The 20,550-nt window shown below is 57.7% G+C and overlaps 3 protein-coding genes across 3 annotated transcripts in view; 1 reads left to right on the forward strand and 2 right to left on the reverse strand.

Annotated features, from left to right (window-relative positions):
• Positions 1-676, reverse strand: part of ITGB4 (integrin subunit beta 4) — a 33,482-nt gene extending 32,806 nt beyond the window's left edge. The window contains 2 exon segments of the mRNA XM_075579621.1: positions 254-340; positions 618-676. Of these exon segments, the coding sequence (XP_075435736.1) occupies positions 254-340; positions 618-676 (146 nt within the window).
• Positions 677-4,199: 3,523 nt separating this feature from the next.
• Positions 4,200-19,005, reverse strand: SAP30BP (SAP30 binding protein). Its single transcript, XM_075579795.1, has 4 exons — positions 18,850-19,005; positions 17,981-18,084; positions 17,643-17,690; positions 4,200-4,334 (listed from the first exon to the last, which is right to left on the reverse strand). The coding sequence occupies exons 1-4, from the start codon at positions 18,935-18,937 to the stop codon at positions 4,215-4,217; spliced, it is 360 nt and encodes a 119-aa protein (XP_075435910.1). The 5' UTR covers positions 18,938-19,005; the 3' UTR covers positions 4,200-4,214.
• RECQL5 (RecQ like helicase 5) overlaps positions 18,848-20,550 on the forward strand; it is a 74,561-nt gene continuing 72,858 nt past the window's right edge. The window contains exon 1 of the mRNA XM_075579794.1: positions 18,848-19,096. The gene's annotated coding sequence lies outside the window, so the exon portion shown is untranslated. The remainder of the gene's footprint in view (positions 19,097-20,550) is intronic.

The raw sequence follows: 20,550 nt of genomic DNA on the forward strand, positions 1-20,550 counted from the left end.
CGCGGCTTCCTGGAATCCTGTGCGGCTGCCGGACTGGCCAATCCGAGAGTCCAGTCCTGGTTCTCCATAGAAACTCAAACAACTTAACCCTTTCTCTACTGGGGGGCTCCGCTATGCGTTGCAGGCCCCTCTGGCACCGAAAGAGTTAATGCCAATACCTTTTGGGGGCATGCCCGTGGCCCCAAAGAGCTTGCACTCTAGCGCCACGTCCACGCAGGACGCATCTGACCGGGGGGCCCCGCGCTGGCCTTACCTGCAGGTGATTGGCGCAGCGGCCCGCTGGCTCCGGGGGGATTTTGATGTCGTCGGCGACATGTTCCGGACCCTCTCCGAGAAGACGCTGGAGACGCGGAGACACAAGGCGAACGTGAGCGGAGGCGCTTAACCCGCGTACTGCCAATCTACCCCCCCCCCCTGCGTTCTGCAGTGCGAGTGTTAACGCGCTCTTCACTCTGGGTGATAAACATGACATTTCAGGTCTGCCAAATCACAGGATTAATTGCGCCCGTTCGGGGGGGGGGGGGGGGACGCGTCTCGGGCCTATTGTCACTGCCCCAGCTGTACCCCTCCTCCTCACGCACAAGAACAATCCCCCCTCTATGATCTAGGCAGAATACCACAGGCTGCCCCGAGCCTCCTCCTGGGCATCACTGCACACCAGGAGTTGGGCTACCATCAGAAAATGTGCAATTTGACATGCACGGTCTTAGCTAGATCTAAACCCGAATCACAGCAGAGTGTGTGTGTGTGTGTGTGTAATCTGCCACCTGCAGCGCCACTGGGAGAGAGACTAATTAGTTTGGTCATTTCTATGTTTATTCTTCCATAAGTACGGGGTCATTTCGTTCAATCCTTTTGGCCAAAACATTCCAAGCTGCACTCAGTCACGGGAGAGAAGAGACACAGCGAGAGACACAGCGAGAGAGAGAGAGAGAGAGAGCGAGAGAGAGAGCGAGAGAGAGAGCGAGAGAGAGAGCGAGAGAGAGCGAGAGAGCGAGAGAGAGCGAGAGAGAGCGAGAGAGAGAGAGCGAGAGAGAGCGAGAGAGCGAGAGAGCGAGAGAGCGAGAGAGAGAGCGAGAGAGCGAGCGAGAGAGCGAGAGAGCGAGAGAGAGAGCGAGAGAGCGAGAGAGAGCGAGAGAGAGAGAGAGAGAGAGAGAGAGAGAGAGACACACAGAGAAGAGAGACAAGAAAGAAGAGACACAGAGAGAAGAGAGACACAGAGAGAAGAGAGACACAGAGAGAAGAGAGACACAGAGAGAGAGAGACACAGAGAGAAGAGAGACACAGAGAGAAGAGAGACACAGAGAAGACAGAGGAGACAGAGACACAGAGAAGAGAGACAGAGACAGAGAGAGGAGACAGAAGACAAAGACGAAGACAGAAAGACATAGAGAGGAGAAGCGAATGCACCCAGGCAGTTAACCATTTTGTTAATGGAGTGCCACTATAATCAATGATATATAGATCTATACACGCACACACGCACGCACACACACGCACGCACGCACACACGCACACACGCACACACGCACGCACACACGCACGCACACACACACGCACACCACGCACGCACACACGCACACACACCACGCACACGCACACACACACGCAATGTTATAATGTCTCGTGTGTTTCTTCCATTGCATGGAGACAAGAGAAAGAAAACCATATCAACAACAATAATAACGCCACCAGCAGGGGAAGCGTGACATGCACGCGGGGCCTGAGGGGGCGACACGTAAGCAGCACCTACATATATGTGCTGCGTGTGAGCTATAGCGCACTTACACCCAGAAGTGCCCTAATAATTACACTGTGAGAATCAGCTCCATAAATAAAGTGCAAGGAAGCGTACATGTTTCCCACACGCCCTGCTGCAGCGAAGGCCACCGCGCCTGTCCCCTGGGGGGGGGGGGACCTCTCTCACTAGGCCACCGCGCCTGTCCCCTGGGGGGGGGGGGACCTCTCTCACTAGGCCACCGCGCCTGTCCCTGGGGGGGGGGGGGGACCTCTCTCACTAGGCCATGACATAGCTTTGCTTACGACCATCAGATAATCCCGCTACATAATGCCCTGGTGGGCAGGGGCGCACCGTGAAGGCAATGCAGAGATAACCATGTCCAAGGTGCATCTGGGGGACACCTAACTGCTGCAGTGCCTGAATATCAGGAGACGGCATGCAGAACCTATGGTGGTGTTCACATGAACCCCTTCACTTAAGACTGTAAGCTCTTTGGGCAGGGAAGCTTTTTTCTGTATGAAGCGCTTATTCCGACTACGTCAGGCGTGTTACCGCTGTAAAGCGCCGGGTACACGGAGGGTGACATGTAAAGCGCCGGGTACACGGAGGGTGACATGTAAAGACGCATTGTCAGAGGGGACCTGCATGGCAGGGAATGGCAGGGTTAACCATTTCCATCCTCCAGCAGAGAACTGGTTAATGTCGGCACCGCGCCCCGCGGTTACCACGGCGATACAGTTATGGCACACGAGGAGTCGGGTGCGGGGTGAGGTCTGACCTCCGAGGGTAGGATGGAAGGGCCCATCTACACAAAAGGAACAATGTCTCGTTATATCGGCGCAGAGTGGCACCATTGGAGAGCAGAGGGCACCCACCTTCCAGCGAGAGGGGGCACCCCCCCCCCACCCCAAGGGAGGAGAGGAGGGGGCGCCCACCCCCCCCACCCCAAGGGAGGAGAGGAGGGGGCGGTCACCCCCCCACCCAAGGGAGGAGAGGAGGGGGCGCCCACCCCCCCACCCCCAAGGGAGGAGAGGAGGGGGCGGTCACCCCCCCACCCCAAGGAGGAGAGGAGGGGGCGCCCACCCCCCCACCCCAAGGGAGGAGAGGAGGAGGCGCCCACCCCCCCACCCCAATGGAGTAGAGGAGGGGGCGCCCACCCCAAGGGAGAGGAGGGGGTGTCCACCCCCCAACCCCAAGGGAAGAGAGGAGGGGGCGCCCACCCCCCCCACCCCAAGGGAGGAGAGGAGGGGGCGGCCACCCCCCCACCCCAAGGGAGGAGAGGAGGGGGCGCCCACCCCCCACCCAAGGGAGGAGAGGAGGGGCGCCCACCCCCCCACCCCAAGGGAAGAGAGGAGGGGGCGCCCACCCCCCCACCCCAAGGGAGTAGAGGAGGGGGCGCCCACCCAAGGGAGAGGAGGGGGTGTCCACCCCCCAACCCCAAGGGAGGAGAGATGGGACAAAGGGAGGAGGGGCAAAGGGAGGAGAGGAGGGGCGCCCACCCCCCCAAGGGAGGAGAGGGGGTGCCCACCACCCCCCCAAGGGAGGAGAGGGGGCGCCCACACACCCCCAAGGGAGGAGAGGGGGCCCCCCCCCCCCCCCAAGGGAGGAGAGGGGACACCGGCCCACCCCCCCCAAGGGAGGAGAGGGGACACCCACCACCCCCCCAAGGGAGGAGAGGGGGCACCCACACCCCCCCTCCCCAAGAGAGAGCGTCCACACCTATATAGATTCTGTCCAATGACAATGGGCCCTCTCCCCCCACCAGTTGGATGAGCCCCTGCCACCCTCCTCCCCCTAACCCACCCTCCTCCCCCTAACCCCACCTCCTCCCCTAACCCCACCCTCCTCCCCTAACCCCACCCTCACACTTCCAGCTCGGATACGTCCTTGCAACCGCTACGCGGCCAGCGATGGGTCAATCAGTTGAAGCAGCGCAGTAGTGAGCCCCCCCCCCCGTTACGCAGAGCCCCCCCCCCCCGCTTTGCCCCAGCAGGACACACGACTTATTCCACGGGTGTACGTCAGGGAACGCGTTGGCATCTGAATACAGGGCCGCAGGGCGCGATATCTCCGCACACGCCCTGACACACTCACATCCGTGAGCCGTGTTTTTCAGGGATCTGCAGGGATGTGTCATCCTGTGGAGGGGGAGGGGTGGAGGTTGCCCACGGAATACGCTGTCTCTGAAGTGGGTGAAATCACTACGAATCACAGGGCCATCTCCTTGCTGCCTAGGGAAAGTCTCCAACTCCCTCGTGTTACGGGCAGCGACATTAGATTGTGAGCTCTTTGGGGCAGAGCTCATTGTGCCTGCGAGTATCCACGTACAGCGCTACGGACGGTCAGTGTGATACCCGTTACATAGGTTTGTGGTGCAATGCGGCTCACAGATAAAGATCTAATCATTCATATTGTGTGATACCCGTTACATAGGTTTGTGGTGCAATGCGGCTCACAGATAAAGATCTAATCATTAATATTGTGTGATACCCGTTACATACCAGCACACAAGTGGGTGTATGGGCGACTCAGTCCGTATTAAACACTTACCGACCAGCTCCTGCGGGTCCCTCTTATCCGCCTCGGGCAGCTCCTGTAACACAGCAGGGAGAGAGGAGGTGAGAGGTCGGGGGGGGGGGGGGGGGCACTGGGACAAACCTCAGAAGTTACGCACCCCGAGCGCTCTGACCCTCCGCCTATAAAAACGGACATGCAAAACCATGCAGCTTTCAAGTCCTACACTGTAATAGCCTCTTCCACCGCCTCTGCTGGGAGGCTGCTCCACGAAACCACTACCCCTGCAGCAAAGACATACTGCCTCATTCTCTGCATGATGTGTCCGTCGCCCGCCCTTTACTCTCCCAGGCTGGATATGGGGCCCAGTCCTGCACAGAGGAAAGGTCTGACCCACGGTGTTACCGGAGCTAAAACCCCGCCCCGATGATCACACGGTGATCACACGGTGACGCCACTGGTCTGCACCGTTATCTGACGACACTTCACCCATCAAAGCTTCTACAGACGTGTTACGGGGGCCCAGACGGCCACCAAGTCACGGGGGGCCAGACGGCCACCAGGTCACGGGGGCCCAGACGGCCACCAAGTAACGGGGGCCCAGACGGCCACCAAGTCACGGGGGCCCAGACGGCCACCAAGTCACGGGGGGGCAGACGGCCACCAAAATGAGCTATTTTTGGTAAGCCGACTCCAGGTCACGTCACTGAGAAGTCGCAGCGCCCTCTCACTGCTTCACATGTCCCCACACTTCAGGTCAACAAGACAGTCAGCATGACAAGGGGATTATTCCGGCCGCGGAGCAATAACAGGAGGGACCGTCCCCTCTCCTCAAATTCTACAAGGTGCCGATCCGCACAGGACCAAAGAGAACCAACCACAGCCACACTCACCCGGTTAGAAAGGACTGACGCGGGGCTGGCAGCGACAGGCCTGGGCGTTACTGTAACGATTAGTCCATTAATGCCGGGGGTCCTCAACGCAGTCCTAAAGACATCCCCCAACAGGTCAGGTTTTCAGGATATCCCTGCTTCAGCAGAGGTGGCTCAATCAGAGGCTCAATCTTTGACTGAGCCACTTCCGCTGAAGCAGGGATATCCTGACCAGTTGGGGTGCCTTGAGGATTGTAGTTGAGAACCCCCTGCATTAACGCAATGCTTTGCCAGACCCCCCCCCCCCCAACCGCACAAGAGTTACCCGTCCTCTCTCAAACAAAAGAACCCACCCCTCTGTTACTAGCCACAGCACCGCCGATTCCCACTCAGCACTGAAGTGGTTAAGTCGTGCCACAGGACCAGGAAGTCCCATGGGCTACAGTCTTGCGTCCTGACATCCAGGTGCCGAGGGGTTAACCAGGGCTGTTTGCACGTGTGCCGGTTAGTCCAGTTTAATCGGAGGTTACCTGCGTGAGAGGCGGGCGGGCACAGGCCATGGGGCGGGTTTAGGAGAGGCGGGCGGGCACAGGCCCCGGGGCGGGAGGGGGTTTAGGAGAGGCGGGCGGGCACAGGCCATGGGGCGGGAGCGGGTTTAGGAGAGGCGGGCGGGCACAGGCCATGGGGCGGGAGCGGGTTTAGGAGAGGCGGGCGGGCACAGGCCCCGGGGCGGGAGGGGGTTTAGGAGAGGCGGGCGGGCACAGGCCATGGGGCGGGAGGGGGTTTAGGAGAGGCGGGCGGGCACCGGCCATGGGGCGGGAGGGCAGGGGGTTTAGGAGAGGCGGGCACAGGCCATGGGCAGGAGGGGGTTTAGGAGAGGCGGGCGGGCACAGGCCCCGGGGTGGGAGGGGGTTTAGGAGAGGCGGGCGGGCACAGGCCATGGGGCGGAGGGGGTTTAGGAGAGCGGGCGGGCACCGGCCATGGGCGGGAGGGCAGGGGATTTAGGAGAGGCGGGCACAGGCCATGGGGCAGGAGGGGGTTTAGGAGAGGCGGGCGGGCACAAGCCCCGGGGCGGGAGGGGGTTTAGGAGAGGCGGGCGGGCACAGGCCCCGGGCGGGAGGGGTTTAGGAGAGGCGGGCGGGCACAGGGGCGGGAGGGGTTTAGGAGAGGCGGGCGGGCACAGGCCCCGGGGCGGGAGGGGTTTAGGAGAGGCCCTAACAGCATCCCGACAGTAAGAGCGATGTTATGGTCTCTGTGTCCTGGGGACGGGCTGGACACCGGCCTAGGAGCCTCTATACTTTGCTAACCTCCTCACAGGGATCAACCAGAATGCTTCAGGGAGACGTCTGAGGTTTGGGAAGCTCTGTACACGTGAAGAAGAGACCTATGAGGTTTGGAAAGCTCCCAAGGCACAAATTTGCACCTTTAATTATATATAAATGGACAAAATTGCTACAACTAGGTCATAGAAAAAGAGCTAACGAACCAGTTCCATCTTTAGAGATAAACACTTTATCCTAGGGACAATGGAACGGGCATGTGAGCGGGTGGAGACACACACACACACACACACACACACACACACACACACTGAGATCAGCGTGAAGGGGAGGGCTGTATATATCCTGCACAATACTGAATGTGGAGCAAGTGAAATACAGACTGTTCCAGGACGTCCCATGTAATATAATCACTAGCACCTATAGTAAGACCAAGGGAACCAAAGGGGGGGAGCAAGAGAGATCAGAGAGGTGAAGCGCCGAGGGGGGTGGAAGGAGGGAGAATTAGCACATAAGAAAGGAAGGGAGGAGAGAGAGGGGAGGAGAGGGGGGCGGAGAGTAGGATAGGGGGGAGAGGAGAGGAGCAGGGGGGGAGAGGAGAGGGGGGAGAGGAGAGGAGGGGAGGAGGGGAGAGGAGAGAAGGGTGACGAGCAGCATTTCCCAGCATGCCACTAGCTTCTGCTCTCGCTGTGCCAGAGTCACAAGCCAGTGGGGGACGTCCCAATCCAGAGCAGGGACCCCCAGTCCCGAGGGGGCAGGGGCTAACCCAAAAACAGATTGCAAGCTCTTGCAGACAGGGAATCTACACTGTATGCAGGTTTCCATATACAGCACAATGTCGCACTATACACATTGTGTCACTCGTTATTACAGCACAATGTCGCACTATACACATTGTGTCACTCGTTATTACAGCACAATGTCGCACTATACACATTGTGTCACTCGTTATTACAGCACAATGTCGCACTATACACATTGTGTCACTCGTTATTACAGCACAATGTCGCACTATACACATTGTGTCACTCGTTATTACAGCACAATGTCGCACTATACACATTGTGTCACTCGTTATTACAGCACAATGTCGCACTATACACATTGTGTCACTCGTTATTACAACACAATGTCGCACTATACACATTGTGTCACTCGTTATTACAGCACAATGTCGCACTATACACATTGTGTCCCTCGTTATTACAGCACGATGTCGTGTTACACACATTGTGTCACTCGTTATTACAGCACAATGTCGCACTATGCACATTGTGTCACTCGTTATTACAGCAAATGACAATCCCACGTTGTGAGCACAGCCAGGCAACCCTGCCCTTCCCCATTATCTCTTAGCATACACCGCTTCCCCTGCAGCCAGGGATTGTGGGAAATTACATGCAAATAAGCACTCACAGTGATCCACTCTCTACTTCTCCATTATAACATGGATCCCCCATAAGCTTCTGCCTGCCACATTACCCAGCCTGGGTTACAGAAGTGTAGAGCCAGTGAACCTACTCACAGACAGCAGTTTCGACTTCTTAGGCTGCATCCATGCTGCTGAAGACCGTGCTGTGGCGTGCGCGACGTCACCCGCGTTTAGCGGCCAAGATAAACGCGACATGGGGGTGTGTCTACCTGTGACATCACGGAGCTGGTTTGCCCTCATTGGGCGAAACGCACGTGACCTGCCCGTCGCGCCTATGAACCAGTTTGAACCAATTCCCCGCGCAACGCTCGCCCCCCCCCCCCTCCTGCTGTCGCGCAGTCTATGGGCGCGATCAATGCCTTAAGGCAATGTGATCGCGCACGCCCCCGCACGGTCTGCGGCAGCATGGACGCCGCCTTAGGGGTCCCAACAGCATGAGTGTGGCTGCAGGCTACGCAAAGTGAAGCGGGGGGAGTGGGTATAACCGACACAAAAAAGTGACAAGAGCCCTCCCCCGTACAGTCAACACAAACGCCACGTGTGAGCATCCACGTGTCTCGGGCAGCTCTGCAACCCTGCTCTTCCCCATTATCTCTTCCATTGCAGCCAGGGATTCTGGGTAACGACATGCAAAGCAGCACACACTGTCACCTTCTGCTTCTTGTCCCCCCCATGGACCCCCTGCCTGCCGCATTAGGCCAGGTTCATAGTAGGCGCGACCGTGCGCAGGCTGGCACACGCGCCTGTACAATCTGTGGCAGGGGCGTCACGCGAGCGGTTCGCCCTCCGTGGCTGAACCGCGCGCGTGGCCTGACCGTCGCGCGGCAAATCCAAACAAACGTGTCTCGCCACGGATCGGCGCTCTCGGTCTGTGGACACGGGCATTGCCCGCCTGCCTGTTTCCGGCGCGAGCGACGTCGCGCTCACTCTGGCCGCGGCCTTACGCAGCTTCTCAGCAAAGCCTGGGTGAAAGGTAATGTTACTCCTTACTGCAATATACATGTTGGGTCTTCTATCAACCTTCCCCGTCCCCCTGTCCCCCCCACTTCCCCTCCCCCCGTCCCCCTCTCCCTGCCCCTCCACACCCCAAAAGAAAACAAACTTTAACTGCATCTTTTTACCGCTTAGTGAAGTAGGAAACGCCCCCTGATAAACTTCAGGGGATGGAACAATGCTGCCCCATATAGAAGATTTATTGCGCCCCTGCAGGAATGAGACGCTTTCCATTGAAAACAACACAGACACAGACAGGACCCCCCCCCCCCCTGTGAGAGAGAAGGGCCTGGGAGAGGTCTCACTCACACAGGGCTCAGTCTTCCTGCTCGCCCCCATGAGATCGAGCGATCTAGAACCTGCAGGCTTCCTGCCTGTATCCTGTCTGTGCCGGTAGGCTGCCCAGGCCCGGGCACGGTGCCAGCCGGGGCGTGGGAGGGGGGGGGGGGGTCGAACGAGGCCGTAAAACACAGATCAATGGAACCTGGGAAGGACGTCAACAAAAACATCTCGTCCGTGCACATGTGACAGGGGCCCAGCGCGTGTCACCCGCAGCACACAGCCGGTGTATACCAACGCGCGCATGCAGGCACATGTGACAGGGGCCCAGCGCGTGTCACCCGCAGCACACAGCCGGTGTGTACCAACGCGCGCATGCAGGCACATGTGACAGGGGCCCAGCGCGTGTCACCCGCAGCACACAGCCGGTGTGTACCAACGCGCGCATGCAGGCACATGTGACAGGGGCCCAGCGCGTGTCACCCGCAGCACACAGCCGGTGTATACCAACGCGCGCATGTGACAGGGGCCCAGCGCGTGTCACCCGCAGCACACAGCCGGTGTATACCAACGCGCGCATGTGACAGGGGCCCAGCGCGTGTCACCCGCAGCACACAGCCGGTGTATACCAACGCGCGCATGCAGGCGCATGCGACAGGGGCCCAGCGCGTGTCACCCGCAGCACACAGCCGGTGTATACCAACGCACGCACGCAGGCACATGTGACAGGGGCCCAGCGCGTGTCACCCGCAGCACACAGCCGGTGTATACCAACGCGCGCATGCAGGCGCATGTGACAGGGGCCCAGCGCGTGTCACCCGCAGCACACAGCCGGTGTATACCAACGCGCGCACGCGGGCGCATGTGACAGGGGCCCAGCGCGTGTCATCCGCAGCACACAGCCGGTGTATACCAACGCGCGCACGCAGGCGCATGTGACAGGGGCCCAGCGCGTGTCACCCGCAGCACACAGCCGGTGTATACCAACGCGCACATTCAGGCACAGGTGGACTAAGTCATGCTATTCCCTACGGCCCCCGTCACTTGGTGCGTTTATAGAAAAGCAGCATTTAGTCAATATTGCCCTCCATGCAGCGCAGTGCGGCAGCGAGACGCCGGCGTTTCACTCGGGGACACTTCGGGGCTTTAACGCGGATACTGGATGAATAGACGAGCAAAGGCAGGAGGGGATACCTTTAATGGCCAACCGGAGGTTAAATAGAGTGCAAGCTCTCAGGACCACAACGGTCCCTTCAGACAGATTCTTGGTTTACGCTTTTTCTTTGGAGCTTTTAACTCCAGTCCTCAAGCCCCGCCCAACAGGTCAGGTTTTCAGGATATCCCAGCTTCAGCACAGGGGGCTCAGTCCCAGCTTCAGCACACGGGGCTCAGTCTTCGACAGCTTCCGATTGAGCTACCTGTGCTGAAGCTGGGATATCCTGAAAACCTGACCTGTTGAGGGGGGGGGGGGGGGGCGCTTCAAGGGATTTGAGCAAGTCCTGAGCTACACAAGTGTGTTACAAGGCCGAGTGCTTTCACTTCAAAACAATATGGGTCCGCCTGGACAGACCCACGGATCTGGCCGGATCAGCGCTGCTCGTATTGTACAGAATAACAGCCATTCTCTCTGTATTGGAGGCCCGGTTCTGTAACCGCACCCCCTCCCCCGGTTCTGTAACTGCTCCCCCTCCCCTGGTTCTGTAACTGCTCCCCCTCCCCTCCCCTGGTTCTGTAACTGCTCCCCCTCCCCTGGTTCTGTAACTGCTCCCCCTCCCCTGGTTCTGTAACTGCTCCCCCTCCCCTGGTTCTGTAACTGCTCCCCCTCCCCTGGTTCTGTAACTGCTCCCCCTCCCCTGGTTCTGTAACTGCTCCCCCTCCCCTCCCCTGGTTCTGTAACTGCTCCCCCTCCCCTGGTTCTGTAACTGCACCCCTCCCCTGGTTCTGTAACTGCTCCCCCTCCCCCGGTTCTGTAACTGCTCCCCCTCCCCTGGTTCTGTAACTGCACCCCTCCCCTGGTTCTGTAACTGCTCCCCCTCCCCTGGTTCTGTAACTGCTCCCCCTCCCCTCCCCTGGTTCTGTAACTGCTCCCCCTCCCCTGGTTCTGTAACTGCTCCCCCTCCCCTGGTTCTGTAACTGCTCCCCCTCCCCTGGTTCTGTAACTGCTCCCCCTCCCCTCCCCTGGTTCTGTAACTGCTCCCCCTCCCCTGGTTCTGTAACTGCTCCCCCTCCCCTGGTTCTGTAACTGCTCCCCCTCCCCTGGTTCTGTAACTGCTCCCCCTCCCCTGGTTCTGTAACTGCTCCCCCTCCCCTGGTTCTGTAACTGCTCCCCCTCCCCTCCCCTGGTTCTGTAACTGCTCCCCCTCCCCTGGTTCTGTAACTGCACCCCTCCCCTGGTTCTGTAACTGCTCCCCCTCCCCCGGTTCTGTAACTGCTCCCCCTCCCCTGGTTCTGTAACTGCACCCCTCCCCTGGTTCTGTAACTGCTCCCCCTCCCCTGGTTCTGTAACTGCTCCCCCTCCCCTCCCCTGGTTCTGTAACTGCTCCCCCTCCCCTGGTTCTGTAACTGCTCCCCCTCCCCTGGTTCTGTAACTGCTCCCCCTCCCCTGGTTCTGTAACTGCTCCCCCTCCCCTGGTTCTGTAACTGCTCCCCCTCCCCTCCCCTGGTTCTGTAACTGCTCCCCCTCCCCTGGTTCTGTAACTGCACCCCTCCCCTGGTTCTGTAACTGCTCCCCCTCCCCCGGTTCTGTAACTGCTCCCCCTCCCCTGGTTCTGTAACTGCACCCCCTCCCCTCCCTGCTCGCCCCTCAGTGACGCTCCCAGGGATTATTTGGTGACGTTTAAGTGTTTTGGGGTTGGGGTCGGAGCTCAGGACTGTGCAGCTCGCACACTGCCCCCTCTCTCTGGGATTCCCTGCCAGGCACCGGCAGACTCTCACTCTCTCCTCCGAACCCCCAGCTCTCTCTCTCCCCCCCCCTCACTCACTCCTCCGCACCCCCCCCTCTCTCTCTCCTCCCCCCTCACTCACTCCTCCGCACCCCCCCTCTCTCTCTCCTCCGCACCCCCCCCCAGCTCTCAGACATTTAAACACTCCCTGAAAACACAGTTTTTCAAGGAAGCCCATCAACCCTCTCCCCCCCCCCCCGCCCAACCCTGTTTGTATCTGCTGTGCAGCTGGTCCTAATCCCATGCTATACAACACCCCTTAACATCCGCACCCCCAAACCTCAATACATCCAGCTTGATCAATCTCCATGGCAACACCCCCAAAACTTAATGCAGGGGCTGCCAATTCCAGTCCTCAAGGGCCACAAACAGGTCAGGTTTTAAGCAGATCACTGCTTCAGCACAGGTGGCTTAATCAACTACAGAGCCACTGATAGAGCCACCTGTGCTGAAGCAGTGATCTGCTTCAAACCTAACCTGTCAGTGGCCCTTGAGGACTGGAGTTTACCACCCCGTCATTAATGGGATCAGCTGTGCGGCCGGACCATACTCCATCCTGATATATACTCTGTCCCACAACGAGCAGCCGCGTTACCTTTTGTTCCAACATTGCCCCTTATCCCCTGCAGAGTGTAAGCTCTCCGGACCAGCGCCCTCATTCCCACCTGTGTCTGTTTGCCCCCATCTCTTAATGTAAAGATCGAATCCCTGCGCCTCCCTTTGTACTGCGCTGCAGAATGTGCGGGCGCTTTACAAATAAACCATAACCAAGCCGGACGCGCAAGATGACGGTAAAGCCCAAAGGAAAACCCGATCGGCGTGTCCCGGGCCCTCTCTGGCAGTGCAGTGGTTAACACAACGCCAGGCCCGAACGCGCGCAGGTCACCGCCCGGGAGTGCTGGGTGACGCAGAGCCGGCTTCCTGCGCAGGTCTCCTCCCTGTCTGCGTGAAGCCGCAGGGACACGCCTGTGTGAGCAATGCCAGGTATTCGGCACCGCCGGCAAGACACGCTGTGCTGGAGCTTGCACATGCCTGCCGGGGCGGGAGCACACTGCCAGCGATCCGCCCCCCCCCTGCCAGGAGCGCCCCTTAACCCTTCCACTGCCACGGGGAAGGAGAGGGGGGCGGTTATAGGTGCCGCTACCTGCACAAGGAATTACACCAGGCGATATTGTTGCATTTTAAGTTAAACACACAGGAAAAATAAAAGTATGCATTTTCTACGTTTCACATGGCTGCATGTGTGACCCCCCCATTTTTTTTAAACCCCTGGTTGCAGAGGCAGTTGCAGGGGTGTACCCCAATAGGCTACAGACGACTGCTTCTAACAAGCTGCTGTTCCCAAGGCCGTCTCCTTTCTGCCCCGCGGTCTCTACTGCTCCCAAATCCTCCCTAGCTGCCCCGTTCCCTCTCCAGCCGCCTCGATCTTTCACTCTGCACTAAACAAAACACACGTTTAAAGGAGTAGTTTAGGACACAGCGACTGCTGCCCCAAACATCTCCCGGTAGTAGGTACAGTATATCTTTATTTATATGGCGCCCGCCGTGCGCTGTGCATCGCTTTCCCCAGCACTATAAACCGATAACACTTACTGGGAAGAAGCGCTCGAGATATGAAAGTAACAACAGGAAAAGAAGCCCCTGCCCCGAAGAGCTTACAATCTAAGTGGTAAGTAGGGAGAACGTACAGAGACAGGATGAGGGTGTGCTGGTAAGTGCCTCTGTCTGTAAGGGGCCGTGGGAAAGGCACGAGGTGTACAGTAGCAGCCAGCAGAGCTCCCATATGCTGCGTTACCGAGGTGTGTGCTAAGATGGGCCTCAAAGGTGGAGGGAGAGGGTATTCCAGAGGTGTGGGGCAGTGAGCGGGAGCGGTTTTAGGCATGAAAGGGCTTTAGATACACGTACAGATGCTTAAACAGTCTCTGGGACTTAGATTGCTAGCTCTTTGCACTAACTCCATTCTAGCTCGGTTCCTGCACCCCGCCTGTTACACGTTCTGTATACCAGCGGGTGAGGGGTGAGGTAGGGACCCCTCCCCCCCCGGCTGGGCGTGGTGGGACAGCTGGGTTACTCAGAACTTTAATCAGCGCCTCCAGGTTAATGATTCTCAGGTGAGTAATACCAGGTGAGCGGAGCGGAAGGGCTGGGTCCCCCCCCCCCCACCTCCCCCAGGAACGGGACACTGGCTAACGACCTCACACCCGCAGGGTCACACTTCCTGCTGGACGGATCACAGCGGCTGTGTATGAGGAGCAGGGATACAGCGCCACGTGTGAACACGGCAAACGGAATGAAATAGAAGTAGCCCAGTATACACACTGCAAAAACCAGCAGCTGCTTCAGCCGTTGGGTCACTTTATTTGTTGGACTTGCACCCGATATTTCGGGACGAGCTTTGCGAGTTCCTCTTCCTTACATTGCACAGCAAATACAGTGACCACCGGTGGGTGCATTTGCACGCAGAGCTGGCTGGGAGTGCTGCGGGGCGCTGGGTGCGCGCGGGGGGGGCCTCTTGTCCGCTCCTCACGGCGTCACGTGACTTGGGGGGTGGCAGGAGATGCAGACACGTGCAGAGGCCCCGCCCGCGCCCCCCTGGCCCAACTCCGGTTAATTTAAACCCCCTCACAACATTTAAACGGTGATTACGGAAGTTGGGCCTCGGGGAGAGCGCGGCGCCTGGGGGAGAGCGCGGGGCCTGGGGGAGAGCGCGGGGAGCGTGGGGCCTGGGGGAGAGCGCGGGGCCTCGGGGGAGAGCGCGGGGCCTCGGGGGAGAGCGCGGGAGCGCGGGGCATGGGGGGGAGCGCGGGGCATGGGGGGGAGCGCGGGGCATGGGGGGGAGCGCGGGGCCTGGGGGAGAGCGTGGGGCCTCGGGGAGAGCGCGGGGCCACGTGCATTTACACTGCCATCAAACCGGCCTTGTAGCATGTCTGCAACCCTGCCCTTCCCCATTATTTCTTAGCGCAGTGCTTCCACTGTACAAGGGATTCTGGGTATCGAGAGGGGGAGCCGTGCAGACGCTCCGCGATGAGCCCGTCATCCTCTATGAGGATGTCTTCAGGGGGCTCCCGCGAGCGTCCGCAGGCGTGCTGAGGCGCTGGGATTTTCAGCCGACAACAGAGCCTGTTTCTCAGCGCGCTGTCGGCTGAAAACACCCAATCAGCGCGAAGCAGCGTCACGACGTCGACGCCGTGACGTCGGCGCTTTGCGGGCTATTGGCCCAGCGACGTCACTGCCCCGCCTCCCGATCGCGCACGCTGGCTCGCCTGCCAGTCCATGGGATCGATCCTGACCGAGCAGGCGAGCCTCAGCGTCAGCGCGGAGGAGCGCGGCTTCCCCCTCTATGGACTCAGCCTTATACTGGGAGACGGGAGACAGGAAACGCACAGCTGCGAACTGCAGAATGCTGCAGGCGCAATGGATCCCTCGCCTCCAGAGCTTGCACTCTTTATTTTCAGCCACAGCAGCAGAAAGGGTTTAGATTAATTAACCCCATAGCTGCCAGAGGGGCCTGCAAATGAGTTAACCGCCGGGCTAAACAGTATGTGGACAGAGGAGTTACTCCCCCCCTTCGGACACGGTAGATTGCGATTCCTTTAGTGCAGACGGCTGTGTGTGAGGCCCACATCCTGCACGGGCACACCCTGCCTTGATCAGTCACCGCGTGTCTCATTTCACACTTCCCCCGGCCTTCCCGAGACTCGGAGGAGGAAGCATCAGCGCAGCTCTCTGGCGGACGATGGCGACCGACGCCAGTAAACGCTTCACAAAGTGCAGGATCCCTTGAGGCCGCTCCTAGTGCGCGTGTGATGGCGCGACCGCGTTTTAAAAAGACAAAAAAAGGGTCTTTCCAAGCAGCGGCCGCATCACGTGAGCGGTTCAGCCAATCATGGTGAACCGGCACTGTGATGTCATAGCCACGCCCCTCATCGCCTCCAACACTGAGCACAGATCGCTAGTGCTACAGCAGCAAGCGCTTGCACTCTCGCAAGCAAGCGGCGTGTAGGAGCTCGGCCTAACACAGCACATTGCAGGCCTGTCCTACCACAGCACATTGCAGGCCTGTCCTACCACAGCACATTGCAGGCCTGTCCTACCACAGCACATTGCAGGCCTGTCCTACCACAGCACATTGCAGGCCTGTCCTACCACAGCACATTGCAGGCCTATCCTACCACAGCACATTGCAGGCCTATCCTACCACAGCACATTGCAGGCCTGTCCTAACACAGCACATTGCAGGCCTATCCTACCACAGCACATTGCAGGCCTGTCCTAACAGCACATTGCAGGCCTATCCTACCACAGCACATTGCAGGCCTATCCTACCACAGCACATTGCAGGCCTGTCCTACCTCTCCCAACACAGCACATTGCAGGCCTATCCTACCTCTCCCAACACAGCACATTGCAGGCCTATCCTACCTCTCCCAACACAGCACATTGCAGGCCTATCCTACCTCTCCCAACACAGCACATTGCAGGCCTATCCTACCTCTCCCAACACAGCACATTGCAGGCCTATCCTACCTCTCCCAACACAGCACATTGCAGGCCTATCCTACCTCTCCTAACACAGCACATTGCAGGCCTATCCTACCTCTCCTAACACAGCACATTGCAGGCCTATCCTACCTCTCCCAACACAGCACATTGCAGGCCTATCCTACCTTTCCCAACACAGCACATTGCAGGCCTATCCTACCTCTCCTAACACAGCACATTGCAGGCCTATCCTACCTCTCCTAACACAGCACATTGCAGGCCTGTCCTACCTCTCCCAACACAGCACATTGCAGGCCTATCCTACCTCTCCTAACACAGCACATTGCAGGCCTGTCCTACCTCTCCCAACACAGCACATTGCAGGCCTATCCTATCTCTCCCAACACAGCACATTGCAGGGCTATCCTACCTCTCCTAATACAGCACATTGCAGGCCTGTCCTACCTCTCCCAACACCATTGTAACCTTGTCTGTATATGTTACATACGCCCATAATCATATATTATCTCTAACAGTCCATGAAATGTCTGTAAATTGAATGTACAACCGCTGTTCATTTAATGTAACCGTGTATTGTTATCATGACTCTGTGCCCAGGACGTACTTGAAAACGAGAGGTAAGTCTCAATGCATTACTTCCTGGTAACACATTTGATGAATAAATTGGCGCTCCACGGTATTGTTCTTCGTCGACGAGCCACCTCCGGGGTGGAATGCGGCGGCACGCCTGAATTTGTAACGCCGCTGTACGTGGGGGTTGTTGCTTATACGGCAGCGCCACCCGGTGGTGAAATAATGGAACAGGCCGAGTTTGAAGCGCACTCCTCAAACCATGATAGTGCCGATCTGGGCTCAACAGTATGGAGCTCCCTTCAAGTCAGCGGGACTGCCCTGACCGGCACTATCACAGTTTAATAACCCCATATTGACTAAGTGGTGTTACACTATAACAATTCAGTTGAGTGGGTTAGAAGTATCTCCCAGAGCTGGACATGCTCGCTTTACAAATAAACAATAACATGCTTTGCTCCCCCCCCTCCCCCCCCCCCGATGCTGTGTTTCCCTCAGTCTCCCTCTGGCAAATACCTTCGTGTCACCAGCATCCTGTTTCTCAGTCTCGGAATCGCCGTCTTCCTACAAAGACGAGAATTGATGGGGTTTAGGAGGAGAGAGGCTGGAACCCCCTCCGCGCACATACACTCCAGAGTGCAGCCCAGAGAGGGGAGAGGCCCGCAAGCAGACCTGCCCACCCCACTGCGGCTGAGGGGCATATATTAACACATACACCAAGGGTGGCCAACTCTAGTCCTCAAGGGCCACCAACAGGTCAGAATTTAGGAATATCCCTGCTTCAGCACAGGTGGCTCAGTTGAGGCAGGGGGACGGCACGGTCAGACACGCACACACAAAACACATCCACATACCGACTGCGGGCTGTTCTCATCGTCTTCCCGGATAGATCCGTCCTCCTCCACCCGGGAGACGTCATCCTCTCCGTACGATCTGGACACCAAACCTCCTTTGTCATCTACAACAAAACACAGTTTGAATAAAATCACTGCAGTGATTATCGGGGGGGGGGGGGGCGGCAGTGATTATCGGGGGGGGGGGGGGCGGCAGTGATTACTCGCACCATGTCTCCCTCACCCCCACTCTCCCGCCTGTGTCCCTCACCCCCACCTGTCTCCCTCACCCCCACCTGTCTCCCTCACCCCCACTCTCCCCTTTGTCTCCCTCACCCCCACCTGTCTCCATCACCCCCACCTGTCTCCATCACCCCCACCTGTCTCCCTCACCCCCACCTGTCTCCCTCACCCCCACCTGTCTCCCTCACCCACGTCTCTCCTGCTCTCCCCCCTTCCTCCCCGTCGCTCTCCGGCAGGAAGGTCAGCACATTCCTCTTCCCTCCCACTCCTCACTCCCTGCCTCCCACTCCTCACCCCCAGCCTCCCACTCCTCACCCCCAGCCTCCCACTCCTCACCCCCCACTCCTCACCCCCCAGCCTCCCACTCCTCACCCCCCAGCCTCCCACTCCTCACCCCCCAGCCTCCCACTCCTCACCCCCCGCCTCCCACTCCTCCCCCCCCAGCCTTCCACTCCTCACACCCCAGCCTTCCACTCCTCACACCCCCTGTCTCCCCCCCAGCCTTCCACTCCCCACACTCCGTCTCCCCCCCAGCCTTCCACTCCTCACACCCCCTCCCCAGCCTTCCACTCCTCACACCCCCTGTAACCCCCCCAGCCTTCCACTCCTCACACCCACTGTCTCCCCCCCAGCCTTCCACTCCTCACCCCCGGTCTCCCCGTCGCTCTCCGGCTCCGGCTCGGAGTCTCCGGTATACACCGCCAGGGAGGACAGCACATTCCTCTTGCTCGCCATGATCCCGAGGTTTCCGCGGCGCTCCGGTGACGTCAGCTCGGCGGCCGCGAGCAAGGCGCGCGCGTCACCATAGAAACCAGGACGTCACGCAGCGCTCGGCCCTGATGACGTCATCAGAGCGCGTCGGGAACCGGCTGAAGTTACTAGGAAGTTTCTGAGGTAAAAATATTATATACGGTGTATGTATATATACACATATACATACACTGAGGGGGAGGTAGTATATACAGTATATATACAGTATATATACACACACACTCTGAGAGGGGGAGATATATTATATACAGTATATGTGTGTGTGTGTGTATATATGACTGAGGGGGAGGTATTATATACAGTATATATACATACACACATACATACACACACACTCTGAGAGGGGGATATATATTATATACAGTATATGTGTATATATATATATATATATAGCAACTGTAAATATTACTGTATGTTCATCTGCATGTCTTAGGCAGGTCTGCAACCCTGTCTTTCCCCATTGTCACCCAGCATACAGCGCTTCCACTGCAGCAAAGGATTCTGGGAAATGACATGCAAATGAGCACACATATATATATATGACTGAGGGGGATATATTATATACACACACAGTGTGTGCTGAGGGAGAGATATATTATATATACACAGTGTGTACTGAGGGAGGTATATTATATATACACACAGTGTGTGCTGAGGGAGATATATTATATATACACAGTGTGTGCTGAGGGGGATATATTATATATACACAGTGTGTGCTGAGGGGGATATATTATATACACAGTGTGTGCTGAGGGGGATATATTATATACACAGTGTGTGCTGAGGGGGATATATTATATACACAGTGTGTGCTAGGGGCTATTATATACAACCCCGACCTTACACCTGCTGTACAAACCAAAGTTTCTGAATGTCTCTCTGCGATATCATCCTGGATGGCCCTCCGACGCCTTAAACTTAACATGGCTAAAACAGAGCTCCTCATACTTCCTCCCAAACCTGGCCCTACTACCTCCTTCCACATTACTGTTGGAACTACAATCATTCACCCAGTAGCCCAAGCACGCTGCCATGGGGTCACACTCGACTGCTCTCTCACATTCGCCCCTCACATTCAAAACGTTTCTAAAACCTGTTGCTTTTTCCTCCGCAATATAACTAAGATAAGCCCTTTCCTCTGTTACTCGACAGCTAAAACTCTGACTCAGGCCCTCATTCTCTCCCGTCTTGATTACTGTAACCTCCTGCTGTCCGGCCTTCCTACCTCTCACCTGTCTCCCCTACAATCTATCCTAAATGCTGCTGCCAGAATCGCTCTACTCTTTCCTACATCTGTCTCAGCATCTCCCCTCCTGAAATCCCTCTCCTGGCTTCCAATCAAATCCCGCATCACACACTCCATTCTTCTCCTCACTTTTAAAGCTTTACACTCTTCTGCCCCTCCTTACATCTCACCCTAATCTCTCACTATACACCCCTCTGCCCCTCCTTACATTTCAGCCCTAATTTCTCGCTATGCACCATCCCGACTCTTGCGTTCTGCTCAAGGATGTCTTCTCTCTACCCCCTTTGTATCGAAAGCTCTCTCCCACCTTAAACCTTTCTCACTGACT

This window comes from Ascaphus truei, chromosome 22 (assembly GCF_040206685.1).
Source record: "Ascaphus truei isolate aAscTru1 chromosome 22, aAscTru1.hap1, whole genome shotgun sequence".
In the NCBI taxonomy this organism is placed as follows: Eukaryota; Metazoa; Chordata; class Amphibia; order Anura; family Ascaphidae; genus Ascaphus; species Ascaphus truei.